Source organism: Rhinolophus ferrumequinum, chromosome 7, assembly GCF_004115265.2.
Source record: "Rhinolophus ferrumequinum isolate MPI-CBG mRhiFer1 chromosome 7, mRhiFer1_v1.p, whole genome shotgun sequence".
NCBI lineage: Eukaryota > Metazoa > Chordata > Mammalia > Chiroptera > Rhinolophidae > Rhinolophus > Rhinolophus ferrumequinum.
Window position 1 is genome coordinate 41,916,854 of NC_046290.1, and position 24,256 is coordinate 41,941,109.

The 24,256-nt window shown below is 34.4% G+C and overlaps 1 protein-coding gene across 1 annotated transcript in view; it reads right to left on the bottom strand.

Annotated features, from left to right (window-relative positions):
- Positions 1-1,497: 1,497 nt before the first annotated feature.
- The window catches only part of TRIM23 (tripartite motif containing 23), a 30,151-nt gene continuing 7,392 nt past the window's right edge, over positions 1,498-24,256 (bottom strand). The window contains exons 3-11 of the mRNA XM_033109919.1: positions 22,692-22,813; positions 20,015-20,293; positions 19,260-19,442; positions 16,815-17,030; positions 13,268-13,402; positions 7,548-7,677; positions 6,899-7,009; positions 5,543-5,667; positions 1,498-3,693 (exon numbers count right to left, since the gene is read on the bottom strand). Coding sequence (XP_032965810.1) covers positions 3,514-3,693; positions 5,543-5,667; positions 6,899-7,009; positions 7,548-7,677; positions 13,268-13,402; positions 16,815-17,030; positions 19,260-19,442; positions 20,015-20,293; positions 22,692-22,813 — 1,481 coding nt within the window. The 3' untranslated portion in view covers positions 1,498-3,513. The remainder of the gene's footprint in view (positions 3,694-5,542; positions 5,668-6,898; positions 7,010-7,547; positions 7,678-13,267; positions 13,403-16,814; positions 17,031-19,259; positions 19,443-20,014; positions 20,294-22,691; positions 22,814-24,256) is intronic.

Consider the following 24,256-nt stretch of genomic DNA (forward strand, 5'->3'; position numbering starts at 1 on the left):
GGCACCAGGATCTGACTGTATATACTATTTCCCTTCTTTTACAAGGTTTGTGTTCTGTGCGGATTAGTTTTGTCTTTTGATCACTGTTAAGTAGTAAGCAGTGGTAAGTAAAACTTAATGTATAAATAGGAAGTCCCTTTGGTCAAAAGTGTTAAATGCCCTAATAATTTTCAAATATTCTTTCAAATATAAGAATTTGAGTAAATGAATACCTGAGTCCTTGGTTTTATATACAGATTCACTTACTATTTCACATTCTTTTTCTAATGTAGCTAAATAATTTTTCTGTCCTCAAGTTTATAGCATATCTTTTCTTACCCTTATTAAATATGCCATCAAAAAAATATAATGAGTAAAAATTTGGGCATCTAATAAATAGAGAAATTAGAAGAAACCGGAGCAATAAAACAATGAGTTCAAAATCTTATATTGATTTCCTTCCTTCTTCACTTACCCTCATAACTTACTTAGTAACTATTAAGAACTACCGTTTCTAGCTTCCAGACAGACTCTTCAAGAAATTAAAAGAGGAACATGTTTAACAGACTTGTTTAGGGAATTCACATTCTCATGCTTTAAATTTCAGCTTACACTTTTCCTTTTATTCATCAGCAGGATTATTTCCTTTATTCATTTTGTACCACAAACTCTTGTGTAATGGTAGGATATGCTAAATTGCGTCCTTCTTTTAAAAATAATTTAAAGTTGAACATAAAATAACTTTTCACTGTGACATTTACCTTTTCTTTCTAATTTTAGGTGTTTAGACTTACCTAGCTAGCAATGTATTCATTGCTACGCGCTTAAATTTTTGGTAATACTGCCACCAAGTGGTGGTGATGCCTCATTCCCTCAAAATATTTTGCTTTGAGTGAAAATCATATTTGATTAATGAATTTTTCCATTCCATGTCACAAATTTAATGTAATCAGTCGACCTAAACACATAAATTGCCAGATGTCTTTTTTAAGCATGCTTTAAATTATTAGCAAGATACCATCTGATGCTTATTCATTAGTCCTTTTCACTCATTCATTTAGAGGACAAGTAACACTATCTTCTTCCCTATTACTACTTTGCAAATTGAGAAGTATCCCAATGTTTCATGAAAGTCTTTATCTTAGCAATATTAGTTCACAGATGACAGCTAAGTTTTCCAAGCCATTTTCCAAAATGGTTATTTAAAATGATATGTTCTCAAATGAAACAAGGTTAAATTTAAAAAGAGTTCCTCTTTGCTCAATGGAAAATTTTAGCTCCTTTCAAAACACTAGTTACAATACTCATTTAAACATGACTTACATTGAAAATACAGAATAAGATATTTCTAAATCTTAAACTACATCTCAAATTTAACATGTGAGTCCCTATCCTATTTTATTTTATAGTTTCTCTAACCACAGCACAAATAAGACTTTGAATTGGCTACTAGCACTACTACAACATAGATGGTTCAAGAAAAAGAATTTTTAGAATAACGATCGGACTTCTTTAAAATGATTTTAACATTTTATTGCTGTCTGTGCTGGTCATATGTATAATGCAAAGAGTGGCTTCTGGTGATTATAATGCATTCCAGAATTACAGACCAGGGCTATACACTTGAAAAATCTGCTTTATATAAATCATACAGTAATATTTAGGTTTAATACAGAAATTCAGAGCTAGGAAGCAAATCCTAATAGACTATATTTAAAATGTCTCTCTCATTCTTAAATTTGATGTTTCCCAAAGGGAACTAGCACAATCATAATTATTGAAAGAATACAACCACAAATAGTAGTAAGAGCCTGAAAAAAATATTTCTTAAAAAAAAAAATCACAAACAAACACTATTATATACATTACAATTAGGTCTAAGCACAACTAGTAATACGCTAAGAATGTGAATTACAAAGTTTAACAAAATTGGTGAAATAAACTTAATAATTTACAAGGAAAGTAAGTTTACATGTTAGTGTTAGACCTAGTAGAGAAAACAGTTCAAGGGCTCACAGGCAAATGTAACACCATTTTTATTTTTCACAGTTATTGCAATCAGTGAAATATTAAATAATTTAATTCACAAGTATAAGTAATACTTTATACTCACAAACTATACCTGTAACAGCATGACCTTTTACTTGAAAAATAAAGGGACGACATAATTATATACTTATTTACACATTGCCCATACCACTGGACCTTTTTTTTAATGCTTTGTTTTCTAAAAGTTTTGTTGTTTTTAAACCAAAATACATTTGAAGAGACTAAACCAAAACAGTACCACCTGAATGTCTCATCTTGTCATCACACATCAAAGTCCACATAGTAGCTAAATTAAGATTTAGGATTCAACTTCATCCTAAAATATAAAAAGTATTAAAAAAATCCATAAAACCCAATCTAGCTATGTTTAAATATAATAAATTGTACTGCCATAATAAGGAAGTATCCTTTAAAAATGAAAAACAGTAAAGAGCACAAAAATTTTAAACTTTTACAACACTGCATAATAAATGTGATGTAAACTTTTTGAACATTTCTTTTCCTTCCTTAGACATGTTATTTCTCTTAAATAATTTTTCAAGGCCTTGTCATAAAGAGCCTTCATCATGTTTTATTGTCAAGATAAATGCACTTATTTGGGTAAAGCATTTTATAGTAATTGATGTAGTAAGCATTTTCCACTGTTTAAATGACTTCTCTTAAAGGTAGTTTTCTACTTTGATCTCTCTCATGTAAAGCCAACCCTGGTTCTATGTGTAACTTACTACATTTCACATACAGTCATTCTCACTAAGGATGCAATATTATTTTAAAAAGAAACACTACTAACTACTTTAAGTATGTTGAAAAAGTAGAAGGACCAATTTAGAGCTCTGTAGGAAATATTACATCCAGATTCAGCCCTGGAAATGGGTCTTTCATAAGTGAAGAATAACTAGAACATAACTGACTTTCACAGTTTTATTAATTGTTCTTCAGTTTAGTACAAATCTGACGATCAGGCCTAGTTAGATAATATTTCATTCTGACTCACTGGGTTTTATACAAAAAGCTTTAGGAGAAAGTTTTAATAAAACACTGTATAAAATTAATTTTCTATAGCTTATAGTCTTAGCATTAAAGGTATTCTGTTATACTAAAGATAAAAGTAATTCCATTACCCAAAGTTGCAGTTCGTGGATTCTATTTCATTAAGTAACTGCCGTTTTTGCTACTAAATACTGCCAAAATTCAGTGATAAAGCAAGTTAAAAAAACATTTATGCTTCACTTGCTTCACACAGAGGTTCCATTAGGCACTCAGTTGTCTGTAAGAATAAACCTTCCGTTACCCTTTCTCTGTAACTACTTCCCAATATATGGGTCACATACAATCTGGAAAACTTAAATAACAAATGTACATTTCTTTAAAAACGTATACTCAAATCCTAAATTAACTATCTTTTAAGATGTAGAATTCCATACAACATATTATGTGCAAAATAACTCTTAACCACAAAACTTGAAACAACTGCTGCATTAAAGATCAAGCAACATCCAATACTCCCGCAGCCACAAGTTGGCGTGAGAGCCAGTCCAACCCTTCGTACAGTCCCATACCACTGCGAGCGTCGCAGCCCTGGATATACCAGCTACGGCCACAGCACAGTTTATGAAGACTGAGAAGTTCAGTGATTTCTTCTACTGACAGAGCTCCAGCAACATCCTGAAAGATATATACACGTCAGAATTTTTTTTAATCAGTCCATCAATATCATTTTTCTAATTATTACTATTTATATACAATTCTGTTGGTACCATTCTAGCAGAAGCCTAAAGTTAAAAACCTAGATTCACCTTTCAGTAAGCTGAGATTAAGAATAGGAAAAAATTTAGTTTTGGTTAAATAATTTACTTATTTATAATATATAAAATTGGTAAGAATAGCCCTACAATGAAATCAATAAAGGCCACGCAGCCTGAATGATACTGCCGGAGTCATTATAAGGCATCGATTTAAAAGAAAAATTAACATGCATATCATGAAAAGTGACTTATATGTAGGGTTTATATAATGAAGCGTTTATTAAACTATTCCAAACACCCCTACTTCCCAGAAGCAACCACCAGTAATAATCTCATATTTTTCCAGAAAATTTCTTGGAGATAGGTGTCTTTCCATTATCAGGACAAACAGATTTTCCACATTAGTTTTTAACATCTAAATTGTGTAAGTGCAACGTAATTTCTTCATCAGTTCTATACTATTTAGATTGAAGTTGTGTGCTTATGTGTTATTACATACATACACATTACAGAGGGTGCAAAAAAAGTGTATATACATTTCAAGAAAAGACAAAACTATTAAAATTGCAATACTCAATATATACTGATAACAAAAGATGACTACAAGTCATGTTTGACTTCTGCAATTACAAGAGGTCAAAGTGGTTACCATCAGTGTCCAGACACTCTGATTATGGTGAACACTGTTTGGTCAACTTCTGTGGCAAGCATGTAAACGGATCCAACACCACAGCAGGAGCAGCAGGACTTGCTGCTGCGCGAGGCCTCCCGGATCTTCCCTTGTGCACATCACGCACAGCACCACGCGTCTCAGACTTATCACAAATGCATGTAATTGTTACGCCTGTTGGAGGTTCTGTCACATATGCCTCCATTGTCATTGTACTTCCACAATGTTCTAGAATTTCAAATACCATTTCATAATGGTCTTGTGCTCCTCGAACGACAACTGTGCTTCCACCATTTTCTTTGATTTTCCTGCCTGTCACATGGTGATGCTAGCATTCATTTGATTAACGCCATCTTTTGAGCGAACATCATACTGCACATTGCTACAGTAATTCAACTCAACTTTGAAAAGTAATACATAGATAACATCTCTTAAAATGTGTATACATGTTTATGGCACCCCCATTATATGTATATATGTGTGTATATACATATATATATATATATATATATAGCTATGTGTACAGATAGATACAGGTGTGTGTGTGTGTGTATGTGTGTATATATATATATATAAATTATCTCTGGCTACAATATTCTTTCTTTCACATACTGACTCGAAGTCTTATCTGTACTTTCAACTTAGCATAATTTCAATGCTAATCCTCCTTTTCACAAATCATCCAAGATGCCACCTTTAAAACTACTCTCTTCATTTCCCATACCACTTTGTTAATATTATTGAAGTTACTTACCAATTTTTTATATTAGAATCTCATATAGATTGTCTTACACATTTACTTATATACATATTAGGTTGGTGCAAAAGTAATTGCGGTTTTTGCAATTTTTTAACCTTTTAAACCGCAATTAATTTTATACCAACCTAATACATGGAAGTTTCTGGTGAGCATCAACTACTTTGTTTCTTTTTGTATACTCCAAGGTACCAAACACAGCACTCTCCACATAGATTGCACTCAAGACACAACAGAAACTTCATTAATATCTACTAATTCCCTTGAAATCATTCCAACTACCTTATGATGCGGAATACACAAAACTACTAAAATAAGTATTCTGAAATACAGATGGGTTACCTGTTTGTTAGCAAAAATCAGGAGCAAAGCATCTCGGAGTTCCTTTTCCGTTAACAACTTTGCAAGTTCACTGTGTGCTTCACTCACTCTGTCTCTATGACTGCTATCAACAACAAATACAACAGCTACCAAAAAACGATAAAAATATTCAGTTAGTCACCTGTTAGTCTCAGTAAATGGACCAAATATTTTAATGCTCACATCACTACATTATGGATAGTCTACCATCACTATTTTCACAGAAAGGCTGCTCATTCTTATAGGAGCACCTAGCAATAATTAATGGTATGATCTCAAGTAGTTCACGTACTTTTCAGCTTTCATTTCCCCATCTACAACAGTATCTATAACACTTGCTCTACCAAACATAAGTTGTGTATATCAATATTTTAATTAATGAAAATGTACTTCTTGTGATCTACCTACTGATGCTACTTGTTCTTTGATTACTTCTTTTACCAAAAGATAGTCCTTTAAAAATAAATAAATCACCATCTTTATCTCTCCAAAGCACTCTCTTTAGGTGCCTAGGACAGCACTTTCCACATAGACTGTACTCAAAACACACAGCAGAATCATCATAAATATCTATTGAATTAATACTCTTCTAAAATCTTTCCAGCTACTTTATGGTTGCTAAACATCCACAGACTTTCAACCATTCCTCATGATCAAAATGGCTTTTTTTTTTTTTTTGCCATTAATCGTTAGCTCATACTAAACATCAAAAGTCCTAAAATAAAAACAATTATCTAGTCTCTCTTCTAAGTGGAAAGTAGGATGACAAATGGAACTGGTGGCAATAAATATAAGCTTAATTTTGGGGTATAAGAGGCAAAAGTGTATAATGTTAATAAATGTCAAATGTTAATAAATGCTAGATGGAATATATGTGATGTAAAACAGTTTGGTCAAAAGCAAACCACTGTAGGTTCTTCTGCAGATAACAATGATAAATGGAAATGGAGCTATTGAGATTATTATAATGGGATAAATGTTGAACTGAAATGAGCAGAACCATATGCCAGAAACAGTACAGTACTTCACAATGTTGCCAGTGATCGTATTCACATAAACACTAATAATTAACTGTTAAGAGCAGAAAGAGGTAAGTACTGTTAATTGCCCACATATATAAGCTAGGGATTGTTTTTATGCTGTAATTATGGTACCCAAGTATATAGCCCAGTCTTTCTATTCTCATTTTTTTTAATTATGTGTGGCTGGCCACCAATATTTAAAGGTATAATCAGTATTTAATCAAAGCTTAAATGTCAACTTTACTAATTAAATCAATATACTGAAAACTAGCATCCTAAAAATCTGAAACATTAAGATGTCATTTTTGCCTTTTACCTTGGGTATTGAGGTAATAATGTTTCCACAATGGTCTTAATTTGTGTTTTCCACCTACATCCCAAATAGTGAACTTTAGATTTTTATATTCTACAGTTTCCACATTAAAACCTGTTGTTAAAAAAAAAAAGTTACTTTAATACTGAACTTATATTTACAGTGAATGACACACCAAACACAAGGCAACCTCTTGTTTATATTATAGTTGTCACTTACAAATTATCTTTATACAGCAGTATCTACTGCTGCCCAAACAACTCCATTCCTAATAAACCCACACAGGGAGACTATACCTTCATCAGCTGTTAGCCGTCTAAATCTCTACCAGTGTCCATAGGACCTGGAAACCCAGGGACCTGCCCACTCTGCACTACTGCTACCCCCTCACCCTTAACCCTCAGCCAGGGTCACCAATTTATTCCTTCCAATTGTCTCACCAATACTCTTTTCCTTACTATCCCACAATCCCCATTTCAACCCCACAGCCACTGAATCTGTCCTTTTTCCTCTGAACCGTTGGTGTCTCAAAGCCAGAAAAAAGCCCATCTCCATCCCAAACTGGCATAAAACAAGACCCGAAGAACTCAGCTGTAAGCTAGGTTTTGTCCATAAAATGTCTATTAAGGTAAAAAGCAATACTCATGCTTACCAATTGTTGGAATAGGCTGCATAAACTCATCCTGTTTTAACTTAAACAAAATCGTAGTTTTTCCAGCACCATCTAATCCTAATGTAACAACTCGAATTTCCATTTTTGGTCCAATGTGAACTCTATTGTCCTATAATTTAAAAACAACAAAACAAAACAAAAACTTTAAATTTTGATATGGAGTTAAAAAGCCTTAATATTTACACTTTTTTTAAAAATAAAATGTCTCAGTTAATTATTGCTTTCTCTCCTACTCATTCCTCAACCAACTGAAATGTGAGTTGTAGTCCCCAAAATACCCTGAATCTGAACTTCTCAGAGAAAACAATCACTTATTATTGTTAAATCCCTTAGTAAAACGGACTACTTTTTTTATATACAAATAAAAAAAAATGCACCCACTTAATTTCCCCAGGTTTTCTAGCTCAATTGAATCTTCTTTAAATAAGGTCTTTATGTTGTGCTAAACATATAAGTAAACATATTAATTAAAAATGAAAATTGCTGCTCTTTTCCCAGATATATCCAGTTAACAATTTCATGTATATCTCTCCACTTTGCTATGCACACACTGGTTAATATATAAAAACAAAACAAATACACTTTAAAAAAAAAATTAAATTAATAAAAAACCATACACATTGCAACTATAGTGCTTCCCCGAAAATAAGACCTAGCCGGACCATCAGCTCTCGTGCATCTTTTGGAGCAAAAATTAATATAAGACCCAGTCTTATATTAAAATAAGCCTGGGTTTTATATAATATATAATATATAATTAATATAATACCTGGTCTTATATTAATTTTTGCTCCAAAAGACGCATTAGAGCTGATGGTCTGGCTAGATCTTATTTTCGGGGAAACACAGTAACTTTTACACTCAACAGTATATTATGGAATCTTTTCATTTCAAAACATAACGACCTACCTTTTTCTTTTAATTGTTTCATTATATTCCTTAAACCACAATTTAACCAATCTCCAATTGACAGATGTTAGGTTATCTCTGATTTTTTTATATTACAAATAATGAACATACTTGCAATAAACATACTTGTATATATTACTAGCTGCATGACCTCTACACTTCCCACATCTATAAAATGAGAATAAAAATAGTACCCAACTTACATGATTTTTGCAAGTATTACTTTTTAACAATACATATAAAAGTCCTTATAACAGCTGCTGGCATATAATAACTGCTATATAAGTGTCATCAATTATCATTTTGCCGCCTCGTTTTAGCACTTTTTTCTTGGCTTTTATGATACAAAAGTTTCCTGGTTTTCATTCTACCGTTTTAGATGCTCCCTCTCATTTTCCTTTTATCTACCTCTTTAATGTTGGTATTTTTGAGAATCTATATGAGGCCTGCTTCTCATTCTATGTATTCTCATTTACTCCATGTGCTTCAACTAACATCCGCATCTTCAGTACAGTCCTGACCCTCAGAAAAAATATGTGGACCTTTGTGAGAACTCTAGAGACAAGTTGAGAAGCTACAGCAACCCGGATACCATAAAAGTAGGAAGAGATTCCACCAAAATGGGTAGGAAAATTCACAGAATTTTGCACACACATTTTAGCCCCTGCCCCGACCTGGCACAGCCAGGAGGAAAGCTCCCATACCGCATTTCTTCCTAGGGATGAAACAAAAGAATGTGTCCAATGTTCTGGCTTCTCTGGGGTCTGCTCCAGAGACCCAGAGACCGGTTTCTGTCTTACCTGACTTGGACCTCTTAGGGACCAGTGGCATAATTTGAAAGCCACTGGAAAGAGGCAAGAACATGGCACGTTGGAGCTGCAGTTGCGCAGGGAGACACCATGGGGAATGAGAGATTGCTAGTTTCTGAGAAAATGTAGGGGCAAGCGGCTTAGAGAATTTGAGAGAAATAAACACACACACACAAACCCAGAGAAAATACACCCCAGAAAAGATTTGAGAAGTCCTAGAGTCTCTAGCTGGGCTGATCTGTGAAGGTCTTCCCAGTTAATAAAGAAGCCAGTTAACAGACTGGGAGAAGTGGATGTTATTTCAAATGCCCAAGTCTCAGCAAAATATCACAAGGCATACAAAGAAACAGGAAAACATGACCCAACCAAAGGAACAAAATAAAATTCCAAAAACTGACCCTGAAAAAAATTCAGGTATGAGCTGCTAGACAAAGAATATAAAATACCGGTCATAGAGATGCTCAAGAAGCTAAAAGAAACACAGACAAGTTAACAAAATCAGGAAAACAAAGAATGGGCAAAATGAGAATATCAACAAAGAGATAGAAACTTTAAAAAAAGAACTAAAATTCTGGAGCTAAAAATATAACTGCACTGAAAAAGTTCAGTAGAGTTTCAACAGTAGACTTCATCAGGCAGAAGAGAGAATGAGCGAACTTGAAGGCAAGTCATTTGAACTCATTAAGTTAGAAGAGAAAAAAGAAAAATGAGTGAAGAAAAATGAAGAGAGCCTAAGGGACTTATGGGACACTAGCAAGCCCACCAATATACACATTATGAGAATCCCAGAAGTATAGAAAGAAAGGGGCAGAGAGAGCTTACCTGAAGAAATAATGGCTGAAAACTTCCCAATCTGAGGAGAGAAATGGACATAAAAATTCTAACTCAACACATTCCAACTAGGATAAACCCAAGAGATCTACATTGAGACACATTATAATCAAACTGTCAAAAGACAAAGACAAATGTGTCCTTCAAAAATGAAGAAAAAAATGGCTTTCCCAGAAAAACGAGCTGAGGGAATAATTACCATTAGACCTACTCTTCAAGAAATACCAAAGAAGTCTTTCAAATCGAAACCAAAGGATGCTAGACAAGAACACAAAGATATATAAAATAATAAAATGGTAAGGGTAAATACATGAACAAATAGTAACCTGTATTATTGTAATTTTGGTGCATAAATTTAATTTTTATAGAATTGAAATAAAACTATTTTTAAAACTACAAGCCTCTGTTAATAGGTATAAAACACATAAATATGTAATTTGTGACATCAGTAACAAAATGCAGGGGGTAGAGTAGGGTTTTTGTATGCAACTGAAGTGTTGTCAATTTAAAATAGAATGTTATAATTAAAATGTTTTATGTATTTACAATGTTAAACACACACACAAAAAATCCATAGAATATACTCATAAAGAAATGCGAAGGGACTCAAACCATGTCATTACAAAACAATAAAACACAAAAGAAGGCAGTCAGAGGAGAAAGGAGAAACAAAAACAGCTATAATATATACAGAAAACAATTAACAAAATGGCAATAGTAAATCCTTACCTATTAATAGTTACTTTAATTATAAATAGACTTAACTCCCTTATCAAAAGACAAAGTTTAACTAAATGGAAAAAAAAAACAAGATTCAACAATATGCTCTCTACAAGAGTCACTTTATATCTAATGACACACATAGGCTCAAAGTAAAAGGATGGAAAAAGATATTCCATGCAAATCATACCAAGAAGAGAGCAGGAATGGCGATCTTAACATCAGACAAAATAGTTTTTAAGTTAGAACCATTATAAGAGAGAAGGTCATTAGAGTGATAAAAAGGTAAATTTACAAAGAAGACATAACAAGTATAAATAGTTGGATTATAAATATATGGATTAAAGCCCTAAACATGAGACTAAAACTATAAAACTCCTAAAAGAAAACAGAGGGGAAGCTTCATAACACTGGATTTGGCAATAATTTCCTAGATGTGACACTAACAGTACACTCAGCAAAAGCAAAAACAGACAAATGGGACTATACCAATCTTAAAAACTTTCGTGAATCAAAGGACAGTCGACAGAGTGAAGGAGCAACCTAAGGATTGGGAGAAAATATTTGCAATGGATTAATAATGGATTCATATCCAGAATATATAAGAAAGTTCCTACAATTTGACAAAAAAATCAAGTAACTCAATAAAAAAAAATAGGCAAAGGACTTGTACAAAACTTCTCTAAAGAAGATATAAGATGGCCAAGAAGCATATGAAAAGATGCTCAGCATCAGTAATCATCAGAGAAATGCAGATCAAAACTACAATGAGCTATCACCACATACCAATTAGGATGGCAACTATCAAAAAAAAAACAAGTGTTGGTAAAAATGTAGAGAAATTAGAACCCTTGTGCACTGTTGCTGGGATTATAATATGGTACAACGACTATGGAAAACAGTATGGCATTTCCTTAGAAAATTAAAAATAGAACTACCATATGATCCAGTAATCCCACTTCTGGATATATATCCAAAAGAATTGAAAGCAAGGTCTCAAAGAGATATTTGCACACCCATGTTCATAACAGCACTATTCACAATAGCCAAGAGGTGAGAGTAATCTTAATATCCTTGGATGGATGAATGGATAAACAAAATGTGGTATATACAAACAACGGAATATTATTTAGTCTTAAAACTCAATGAAATTCTGTTACATGCTATGACATAGATGAACTTTGAGGACATCATGCTAAATGAAACAAGCCAGTCACACAAAGATAAACATTGTATGATTCCACTTACATGAGCTATTTAGGGCAGTCAAAAGCAAAGAAGCACAAAGTAGAATAGTGGTTATCAGGAGCTGGCCAGCTGGCGGGAAATGGGAGTTACTGTTTGTAAGGTATAGAGTTTCAGTTTGCAAGATGAAAAATTTCTGGTGACCTGTTTCTTACAATTTGAACATACTTAACTGTGCACTTAAAAATGGTTAAGATGGTAAATTTTATATTATGTGTTTTTTGCCACAATAAAAAAGTGGTACATCCTTACAATAAAGTATGTTGCAACTGTAAAAAAGGAACAGAAAATGTCACTGTATACTTTGTTCTCCAGGACATACATTTAAGTGAAAAGGGCATGGTGCAGAAGTATGTAAGGTATTCTACCTTTAATTGTAGGGAGTGTGCAAATAAATATATAAAAATATTTCTCTATACTTTTTTAAATGATAAATAAAACTAAGAAAAAATTCTTAATCGGTTACTATGAGGAAGGGAGAAAAAAGGTAGAGGGGTCAGAGATGGAAGCTAAGCTGCTCTGAATGAACCTTGCGTTACAGATTTGACTCTGGATCATGTAAATGTTTCACATAATTACAAACCAACATTAAATTTAAAAAAAAAAGTCCCTAAAAATGGAAAGCAAAATGGAACACACAAATTTTTAAATTATGGGTGATCCACTTTAAAAGAGACCAAAATATATACAGGCCTTGTTTGGATTCTGCCTCAAAAAAGGAACTTAAAAAAATTTTTTTTAACAATCTGGGAAATTTGAATACTAACTGGATAATCGATATTATTTGTTATTTAATATTTTAGTTGTGATAGCGGTATTTTCTTACATTTTTTAAAAGAGTCTTTACCTTTTAGAAAATATACACAAAAATATTTCATAGATGAAATGATATGGTGTTGGGATGAAATGTGTTGGCCTTTATTTCAAAATAACCTGGGAGACTGCAGACAGAAAGGGGTATAGGCAAAGGGGAGATGAAATTAAAAGTTTTTAAGTGTTAAAGTGGGTGATGGGTACAGGGAGATTCCTTATACTACTCTTTATTTTCCACTAATGAAAGCTTTTTTTTTTTTTAAACCTATGATTCATGAATTCCGTACTTGTCTTTTCAAGCTGATTATCATGGAATGTAAACAATTATGATCTGTCAGAAAACAAATCTAAAAATGAAGTATAGTATATTACCTTTGTAAAAGTCACAGGGATGCTGGCATCCAATTGAATGTGATCTGCAACCTCTGTAAACTGCTGTTGCTGTTTCTGCAATGTTTCCAGTAACCTTGTAATTTCTTGTTTTGCCAAGACAACTCTGCAATCATCCTAGGAAAGAGAAGACAATATTTCTTATAAACACGTTAAAGAAATAAGGAAAAAAGAGGTATCATCAAAACTCAAGAAAAGCTCTTTTAACATTACAGTACTCAGAATTAACTTAAATGTAAATTTGACTAGGCTAATTAATATATAATTTAAGAACATATCAACAAAAGAATGAATAAATAAACGTGGCATATTCACAAATGCAACATAATATACCACTTATGAGAATGGGCCACAATTCGATGTGATATGAATTTTACAAACATAATACAGAGTAAAAGAAAAAAATGACATGAAGAGTTCATACTGTATGATTCCATTTATATTAATTACCAGAATAGGCAAAAATAAAGTATGCATTAGAAATCAGGATAGTGGTTTATCTTTGGGGGAAAAGGCAGGTAGTTACCAGAAGGGAAACTGAGGGTTTTGGGGTGCTGGTAATGTCCTATTACTTGATCAGGGTACTGATTATATAGTAATGTCCAGTCTGAAAATTCAGTCAGCTGAACACTTAAGAACACATTTCCGTATGTATGTTGTACTTCTATAAAATTTTTTAAAAATAATTTAAGATATACATGTATTGGTTTAAAATTTTTTAAAAAAAGACTACAGGTCAAACTGACAAGTCTCCCTCTCACTCTAGATCTCCAGGCCCTTTGCTCGAAAGTCAAGCACTTTCCAGTTTCTTAAATATTATTCCAGATATTCGATACTTAAGCCAATTTATTCTTCATAACACAGAGATCTCCCAACAATATGTAAGTTCCATGAGAGCAGTGGTGGTATTGGTTTTTGATCACTGTTGCACATTCACATTAGTTGATAGCAATTCCATTGTTCCAGTTGCTCAGAACAAAAACCTTGAAGCCAGTCTTGCCTTCTCCTCCCTAATGCCCCACATACAATCTGTCAACAAATCCTATCAGATATCCAGAATCTGGGCACTTCTATCCCCCACCATCCAAGCCAGTATTCTCTCTCACTTGGAATTCTACAATGGCCTCCTAAGCAATAAACTCCTTCCATCTTTGTCCTCTTTCAACCTAGTTTTTACACATCAGCTAAATGATCCTTTACAAAAGTAAAATCAAGTCATTCTTGTGCTCAAAACCCCACAATGGTTTCCCCATTCCAGTTAGTAAAAGTTGAAGTCCTTCCTTCTTACCTCTTACCTCTGGTTTCAGCTTCCATTACCTGCTCCTTCACCACCGTGGCCTCTTTCTCTGTTCCTCAAACACACCAGGCATGACACCAGGCATGCTACCCTCGGGTTTTTGCTCTAACCATTTCCTAGGCTGTAATGTTCTTCCTCCCAGTAGGGCTTAAATTAATTCCTTCACTTCTTCCTCTGAGTCTTTGCTCAAGTTTCACGTTCTCTCAATAACCTGACCCTGATTGATAACACAATCTGCTATACCTCCACACTTTTCTTTTTTCCTTAGGTCTTATCACTTTTTCATATACTATATAATTTACTTATTTATATAGTTAGGGTTTATTGTCTGTCTTCTTCTTGCTAGCCCGCTAATTCTACAAGATTACAGCTTTTTTGCTTTTTTTGTTAACTGATATATCACATGTACTTAGAATGTACATGGCATATAGTAGGCAATACATATTTGCTAAATGAGTAAACAAATCCTCACCATTCAGCCTCATGCCTTGAACTTGGAGGGGAGGGATTATTAAATTTTATTCTCAAATTTGGTAATAAATGTGTGATGTTCCATTCATTCCTCTGTTCAATTATCTCTGCAGCAGGAACTTTAAGAATATTGGTTGGGGTTAGGGTTCTCTGGCCAAAAACCAGAACAAAACTAACAGGTCCATATGAAGAATGAATCAAAGACCCCAATTTCATTAACATTAACATAGTGAGATAATACCACATCATTATCAGCCACTTCAACACAATTCTTCAGAAACTCTAACATAAACATACTTCCAAATATTTCAGGAACTACGAACATACTTTTTAATAAAGTAAATATAAAAATATTATGAAGTTTTCAAGTAAATATGATTTAATCCATTTTGATTTTGCTGTGTGGCTTGCTTACCCATCTGAACAAGTATTTAAGTTCTTTCTGTCCAGATACAAAGAATTTAGAGCTACAAAGATAAACAAGTTCATTTCATCAACATCTAGGACAAATATGCATACTGTATCATTCAGGTTCAAATCAGGAGACAAAACCCACAGCAGTTACATGAACAGAAAAAACTTAATGTGAACAACTGTTAACTAGGCATAATTATAGCTACCACACCCAGGGCTGGGGGAATAAAAGGGAGATGCTAGATTAAAACTTAGAAACTTACAGGTGGGGACCCACAGAGCCCAAACTCAGATATCTCTGGATGGTGGTATCCCCAAGCAAATGGGAAACCATTTCCGCATTCCAGTCTCTCTCTACTGTCCCTTAGTGGCAGAGGCTAAACTAACATGGAGCCAGCTGGCAAAGCAGACATGTGGTTTCTAGAGTTCCAGTCCCAACATTCCAAAACAGAAGACAGAAGAATAGGACAACATACATCAATTACTATAGTTCAATGTGATGAGGACTACAGGACAGCTAAGACTGTGTGGTTACAGCCAGGCCACATTCATAGAAGTCTAATCAGATATTTCATTTAAGAGAAAAAAAACTCTACAATGGTAAAAAGTTTAGCTCAAAAATGAATTGAAATCAACACAATTATTAGTAATGTATCAGTAAAGATAAGATAGACTTCAGCCTTACATTGCCCACTCATGAATGCAAATCCAAAACAGAAATGAGTAAGACTGACATTTTTGTTAGAAAAACCTTTATCTAAAAAGTACATTATCTGCAGACTGGGTCATAAATTGCTTATGATACCACAACCATCAAAAAACAGGTTTGCTGTGACATCAAAGTTAACAACCAACCACTGAACTAGAGCAGAGATAGGTACACATTAGAACAGACAACTCCCCCTCCCACCCTCCACCCAAAAATAAAAAGAATAAGGAAGAGAGAGCGTCAAAGAATAGCAAATATTTGAGCTAGCCTTTGAAGAAGGCTTTCCACTCTCAGAAGAGGGAGATATAAGACAACCAAGGAGAAACAATACTACACGCTTGGCAAAGAAGAGTAAAAGGGCTTGGCGTGACTGAAGAATGACAAGAAGTTAGATTCTAGAACCAATGATGTTATGGTTGGGAGGGCACATGAAGGAGAAGACACTGACAGGGCTGGTGGAGCAATTCAAGGTTAGAGGTTGTCCTAAGCTCAATGTCAATGTATACAGTTATATATAATAATATACAAATGTTTATTAACGTGATAAAACACATTAGTGTGTACCTCTGGTAATTATCTACTTAACCTGACAAATCCTCCTTCTTAAACTATGTCCTTCCTATGTTTAAACTACCTACCTGTTGTAAAGTCTTTTCACAATGGAGACAGGCTGTTGAAACTTGGGACAATAAAATAGTCATATCTTCTTGTTGCTGCCTGAGCCAAATCAGTTTTTCTCGAACATGAGCATCAACAACACTTAGAGCCATTTCTTCTTGACGACACAGAGTTTCATGCAGATCAGAAAAATAAGCTCGGACACATGATCGGGCATTCTCCGCAGTACCTGGTACCTAAGGAAATAAAAACAAGTTTTATCACCCCAATAAATTTAATTAAAAAAATAAGTTTTAAACAACTGTAACCATAACAAAGACTGTGTATGTGAAATAATAAATATTTAAATACTATCTATATCCTTAAAAGTCCTAAAATTTGTATCTCTACACTAGATATTTCCCCTTAACCACAGCTTTTGGATATCACACTTTTTAAACGGCATCTCAAGCAAAATGGAATACCTAATCTCCAGTCTCTCCCAACCCCAAACCTACTTTCCTCCATCTCAATAAATGGCAACTCCGTCCTCCAGGTTGTTCAAGACAAAAAAATTGGAGCCATCTTTAACACAACTCTTTCGTATCCCAAAACTCGTCCCTCAGCAAATTCTGTGGACTCCAGAATATATCCAGAATCTAATCATGCCTCAGCACCTCCACTTCTATCGACCTGATCCGAGCCACTACCATTTCTCACCTGGTTATTTTAACAGTCTTCTAATTGGTCTCACTAGGTACCACCCTCCTCTACAACGTATACTCAACCCAGCAGCCAGACGATCCTACTAAAATGGTAGGTCAGAAAGATAATTTTTCTTTTGCTCAAAACCCTTCAATGGTTTCCCATTCCTCTCAGAGTAAATGCCAGAATCCTTTACATGGGGTGTTCAAGGACAGACTCCCTGCAAAAGGCACATCTGAGCAAACAGCTGAAGGAGGTAAGAGAGGGAAGCACACAAATATCTTGAGGGAGAACGTCCCTGGTGGAAAGAAGAGCAAGTGCCTACATAAGGCCCCTTCTGACTTCAACTCTTTCTATGGCCCTCCTCAGTCACTCTACTCTAGCTACACTTGCCTCCTCAGTTTCTTAAGCACAGGAGACACACTCCTACTTCAGGGCCTGTTTGCACTTGCATTTTTCTCTGCCTGGAATGCTCTTCTCCAAAATATTTGCATGGTTCCCTTTTGCATCTCCGTTAGGTCTTTGCTCACTGTCCCCTTCTCAGGAATCTGTCCTTGAATACTCCATATAAATGTGCACTCTCTGTTTCCCTTGTTTTTCTCCAAAGCCCCTAACATACTTCTGCCATAAGGATTTTACTTAGTTATCGTCCCTCTCCTCACAGTAGAATGTAAAGTCTGCAAAAGCAGAGCTTTCTGACTTGTACAGTGGTGTCTCCTCAGCAAAAACAGTGCTAGAACAGTGTCTAGCAGTTGGTATGTGTCAATAATATTTGCCGAGGGAAGGAATAAAATATTTCCACTCTAGCACAATGTCCAACAGAACTTTCTGTGAAGATGGACATGTTCTATAGCTTTGCTGTCCAATACAGTCGCCACTAGCTTCAGGTACTTGAAGTGTACTTGAAATGTAGCTAGTGAAACTGAAGAACTAAATTTAAATTTTTGTATTTAATTTTTAAATAATTTAAACATAACTAGCCACATGTGGCTAATGGCTGCTGTTTTTGATAGAGCAGTTCTAACATTATTCCTCAGTGACTTAGCTTTAAATTTGTTTGGTTACCAAAGAAAAACATTACATTTTGTCCCTGTATTTTATATTCCCATCTAAAAAGATTCCTTTCTCTATAATTCAATTTTAAAAAGCAACTACAATTACCACCATAGTTCCTTCCTTCTTCTCTTCACAGCCAATTTCTTAAAAGTTAAACACACTGCCTTCCCAACTCTCTAATTCACTGGAGGGGATCTCCCCTGCATTATTTCACAGGAATAATAATTTGACTTCTAAATTAAACTTATCAGCTTGGTCCCATTATCCCCTCCCAAAACTCTTCCTTCTCCCCCATTAGTGCCCAGCTGGGCAAAGTAGAAATAGACATCAGGCCTGACCCTCCCAGTTAACTATCCATTTTAACAGATTCTTCCCTGTCTGGGACAACCACTCCCCACCCCACTCTTCTCCCTGACTAAATCCCTTCTAATCTCAGTTTAGATATTACATCTTCTGGGAAGTTTTACCTGACTCACCTAAATTACTGCCCCTCTTATGCACTGCCAAGGCATCCTGTACTGCTCCCACAAAATAAAGTTACCATCCTTGAAACTGTCTCTTTTCCATGACGGATTATAAATTCCATGAAGACAGACACTTTTTAAAAGAATTATTTGCAGTGATTAGTGCAGTACTGGCACAGTTCAATTGCTCAATAAAGACTAGGAAGTTAAAGGTAATAAGGAAAAAGAGCAAAAAGGTAAAGAAGAAAGAAAAATCCATACATGCTCTGTGTGGGCCATGCCAATCCCATCTTCCACTATTTGTTCTCCTCCTTCAATGTGCTGAACGATTCCAACTAATTTTCTGGAATAATCTGATATTTCCTCAGTGAAGGTCCGTATGCAATGAGCCATATCTAAAATTGATGCTCGGATCTGGTTAGCTTCTGGTTCCAATACTGAATGCTACAAAATGGAACATAATTATAGAAAAGAACCTATAGTATTGATTAATGATATAAACAGCTATTTAAATCACTCCGATTAATAAAAAACAGCATCAGCCACAAGTGGTTTTTATAACACATTTACAAAAAAGCACAGCATACGAAATACTAATTTGCTTTTTCATGCAAAAACTGTTTATCCTGCAAAGAAATAATTTAAAATTTGGAAGTTCATTTATCACTAAATAAGAACCCAACAGACTGTCAAATTTTATCATAAGCAGTAGACATAAATATTGTAGACATAAATACTGTTAAAACAATACAGTTCATTATGAAAACATGCACACAAAGGAGAACTTTGTTTCCTACTGGAAAGCTATTTTTCAGTAAAGAAAGAATCATGAGGCCTCTCTGAATTACTGTCATTCAGAAATTAAATCTCTCATTTCTTTTCAAGCTATCAAGCTCAACTCATTCATCACTTAACTCTTCTTCAATTCCTGCTTTTAGCATAAAGAACCAAGTCAGTGGAAACAAATGGTGGGCTGGTAAAGTAGGTAGAGCCATCCAGTTTAATTATATTCATACCTTGTGACCTTGGTGTTTTCCATATTCTTTGCAGACACAGCACATAAGTGGGCTAGTTTGACAGCCTTCTTCCAAGCAAACAAACTCAATGGCATGCACCTGATGCTGAGAGCACATGGTTTTCTCATGAGGTTTATCAGCTAGAGGCACTCGCCTGTGCTTGGCTAATGTCTTTGTAGAATGGGTAACTTGGGAACACTCTGAGCACAGGTGAGTTGCACATACAGTGCAATATACAGAGGCAACGTGAGCTTCATCTTCATCGCAACGAATGATGCTCTGATAAACAAAAGATTAATGTCTTAATACTGAACCCCAATCACTATAACATAACAAATTCTGAAATACTAAAGCCCATAATCTCTTTTTTTAACTAACCAGCCTTTATATCTGAAAATATACTAATAATTAAGTACAAAGGTCATTTGCTACTCACCTGAGAAAGTATTCATGTCTACGGGTGAGAAGCTATTCCCAAAATTGATTATCAATATATGCAGTGAATTTGAAGTCAAAACTAAAACTCTTCTCATAGATTCACAATCAGTACAAAGATATTTGCCATGAAATCCCCTCACTTCACACAAAGAAATTGAACAATAGAGGTTAGAGGTCTTTGTTAAAGACTGAAAAAGCTAATATTAAATACACACCCACTGCTTTAAATATTATTTGTCATGATGATGTAGAGGAAGAAGAGAAGCACAAGTGCTATGTAGATAACCAGGCGTATGCATCAGAATTAGCTGGGAAGCTTTTAAAAATACAGATTCCAAGACTTCAACCTAGCAAATACTTATTTCAGTAGGGTAAAGACTGAGCTTGTGTATTTTTTTCTAAAGCTCCACAGGTGAGTCCATTGCATGGTTCTGGTTGAAAGTCACTGATTTAATCAATTAAAAATAAATAAATAACCTGTTATATGTAAGCTTTTATATATTATTTATAATTTTCATGAATTACTAAACAGCATTTCAAGTTGGAAAGTTTTACATGTCAGATAATCAAGAATACTTCGGAAATTTTTGCTGAATATTAAAAGGCCATAATTGGAAAGGGAGAGATTTGGCATAAATTTTTCCAGAAATAAAAATTAGAAAATACATCAATGATGTCATTCAGTATCACATGAAATAAAAAGGAACCCAAAGTTAACCAGTTTTGTTTGCAATGAGAGATGTGCACATGTAAAGTAAAAAATTCATGACTTCTATTTTCCAGACCTGACAAATAATTTACAAGATCAACATTAGACAATTTCTAATGTCTTTTGAAATATAGGTAAAAGATATAGCATGTGAAAGAACTGAAAAAAATCTCAGAAAACAATGCTTCAGTTTGAAATTCATTTCACTGACTCACTATACATAAAAGAAATCATGATCTAATAAAAGAGAAATGGAAATCAATGTGGTATTTTTTCCGTGATAGTAAACATATGGTTTTAAAGTTGATCACCAAAATATTAACTATTATTTACTACATCTATTTTTTTTTTTTTAATAAATTTGGGTCAGCGTTCTCTTTTTTTTTTTTTTTTTTAAGATTTTATTGGGGAAGGAGAACAGCACTTTATTGGGGAACAGTGTGTACTTCCAGGACTTTTCTTCCACGTCAAGTTGTTGTCCTTTCAACCTTAGTTGTGGAGGATGCTGTTCAGCTTCAAGTTGTCCTTTCAGTCTTAGCTGTGGAGGGCGCACTCAGCTCCAGGTCCAGTTGCCGTTGCTAGGTGGGCACAGCCCACCATCCCTTGCGGGACTCTAGGAATCGAACTGGCAACCTTGTGGTTGAGAGCCGGCACTCCAACCAACTGAGCCATCCGGGATGCAGCTCAGCTCAAGGTGCCATGTTCAATCTTAGTTGCAGGGGGCAGAGCCCACCATCCCTTGCAGGACTCGAGGAATTGAACTCGCAACCTTGTGGTTGAGAGCCCAATGGCCCATGTGGGAATCGAAGCCGCAGCCTTCAGAGTTAGGAGGATGGAGCTCTAACCGCCTGAGCCACCAGGCCGGCCCATACTACATCTATTCTTATATCCAGAACAGTCTATCAGCTATGCAGACAACTCTTTAAGTGTCAAAAATGTATTTTAACCTGTGTTAGCATATTTCTTTCTAATATTTATTGGATATTTACCCATCTGGATGAAGAGAATACACCTACAAATAACTTATCCTTCTCATGAAGATATTTACTAGTAGTAACTCCCTCAAGAACCACTGGTATCTTTAAGGCATTTTACCTCTACACTAAATTGCCTCTTCATGGAGTACCTCTTTCTTTGTGCTTTATTGTTGATTGCTTCACTTTTGCATCCTCTGCTTTAATATAGCTTATGCATCCTTACTCTTCCATAATCTTCTTATTCTTTCACTTTACCCTTAGATAGAACTAACTATAATAAACAGACGAGTTTATACAAAAAACATAGTTTGGGTATAGCATTTTCAGATAATTCAAGTTTCAGTTTTACTTCTATTCTACTGGGAGCATTGTTGCCTTAAGAACTGGAATGTAATGAAAAGTTGTGTTTCTGGGGTCCTCCCTGCTGGAGTAAGTGAGGTTATATTGAGCTTTTAATGGCAAGTATTTTAAATTAAATGTAGAAATTTGAGCTTATAATAAATATTTCACCAATAATAAATATTTCACCAATAAATATTTCATCAATCAATACCTCTCCAGATATCCCAATGGCTTCTTCTGCAGCACCATACTGACCAATATGTCCATTCTGCAGTCGTTCCAAAAGCTCCAATAAAGCAAAATTTTTTTTCAATCCCCAGACACCTGAATCTCCTAGAATATAAAAATAATTAAATCTAACAGAATGGAGTATTAACCATTCTACCTCAAACCTCAATAGTAATTTCTAAGTCATCCAGTTTAGTCATTAATAATGTCTAAATTTTAAAAATTCAAATTTTCCCCATTTTCTTTTATGCTAGAACAATTATCTAACCATTATTAAAAAAACAGAACTCTTCAGCATTCTCAGTAGAAACATACTTTAAAGTTCTATTATTTTTCTATCATTTAACTTTATAAATCCTATTTCGTCACTGACTTTTAATATATATTCTAAAACAATTGCTTTGAAATATTTTTATAGCAACCTACAGTAAGAAATATAATTTACACTGTATTTATAGGATCATGTATCGTATATATAACTGAAACAAACATTTCACACACTAATATTTACCCTTACAGTGTGCAACACACTGATGTTTTCAGTTCTATTTCATTTTTTAAAATATCTGTCACAACCAATTAAATTGATTTCATGACCACAAACAAGCTATGACTCAAGTTTGAAAACCACTGTATGAAAGATACGCTTAACCTTAAATAACTCCATCTCTATCTAAACTGGAACTCAAACAGCTAAAGATAACATTTCCCCCCACCCCTCCTCTAACCTAGAACACTATAGTGGTCTATAACTATATGAACTCCTTCCCACACAAATATTCAGATCCTCACACCAAAGCAAGACAACAACACCTTTTAGGTAGGTTAGACTCTAGGCACATTTGAATACAGAACAATGCTTCTTTCCCCAGAACTGACCGGAAAAGGCCAGATGAGCATGCATACATGCATGCATATTCATATTCATATTCATATTCTCTCTCTCTTTCTCTCTTTCTCTCTCTCTCTCTCTCTCTCTCTCATCCTGAGCCTGTAAATAAAAGCAAGACCCTTCAGCAGTTAGAAGGAATATGTCCGTTATGGTGCACTTCTGTGCACAAATACCATCTGACACATAGCTGTCACCTAATACATATTCACTGAATGAATGAATGAATAAATAAATAAATAAATAAATAAATAAATAAATGAAAGGATGATGAGGTCACTGGCTGCAGGTCTCCTATTCCTCTTAGCTCACCTTTCCTTATTTATTTAAAAAAAAAAAGGAAAGAAAGAAAAGAAACCACTTCTTGTGGTTCTCCAAAAAAATGTTCATATTAGGGTAAATAACTTTAGCCTTGTATCTGACTTCTGTGACCTTCTTTCCCAAGTATTTTTATGCAGCTCACCCAGCATTTCTCCCTCAACTTTGCCACCCTATAAGGCATTCTCATCGTTTTCAATTTTCACATGTATTCTACAACAAGCTGAGTTGTATCTACTCTACTTATATAATGGCTAAGAAGTATACTAAGCAAGTCCTTTATTTAAAAATATTGTCGTGACAATTTTCCAAATACTGTCATTATATAATGAATATGTACA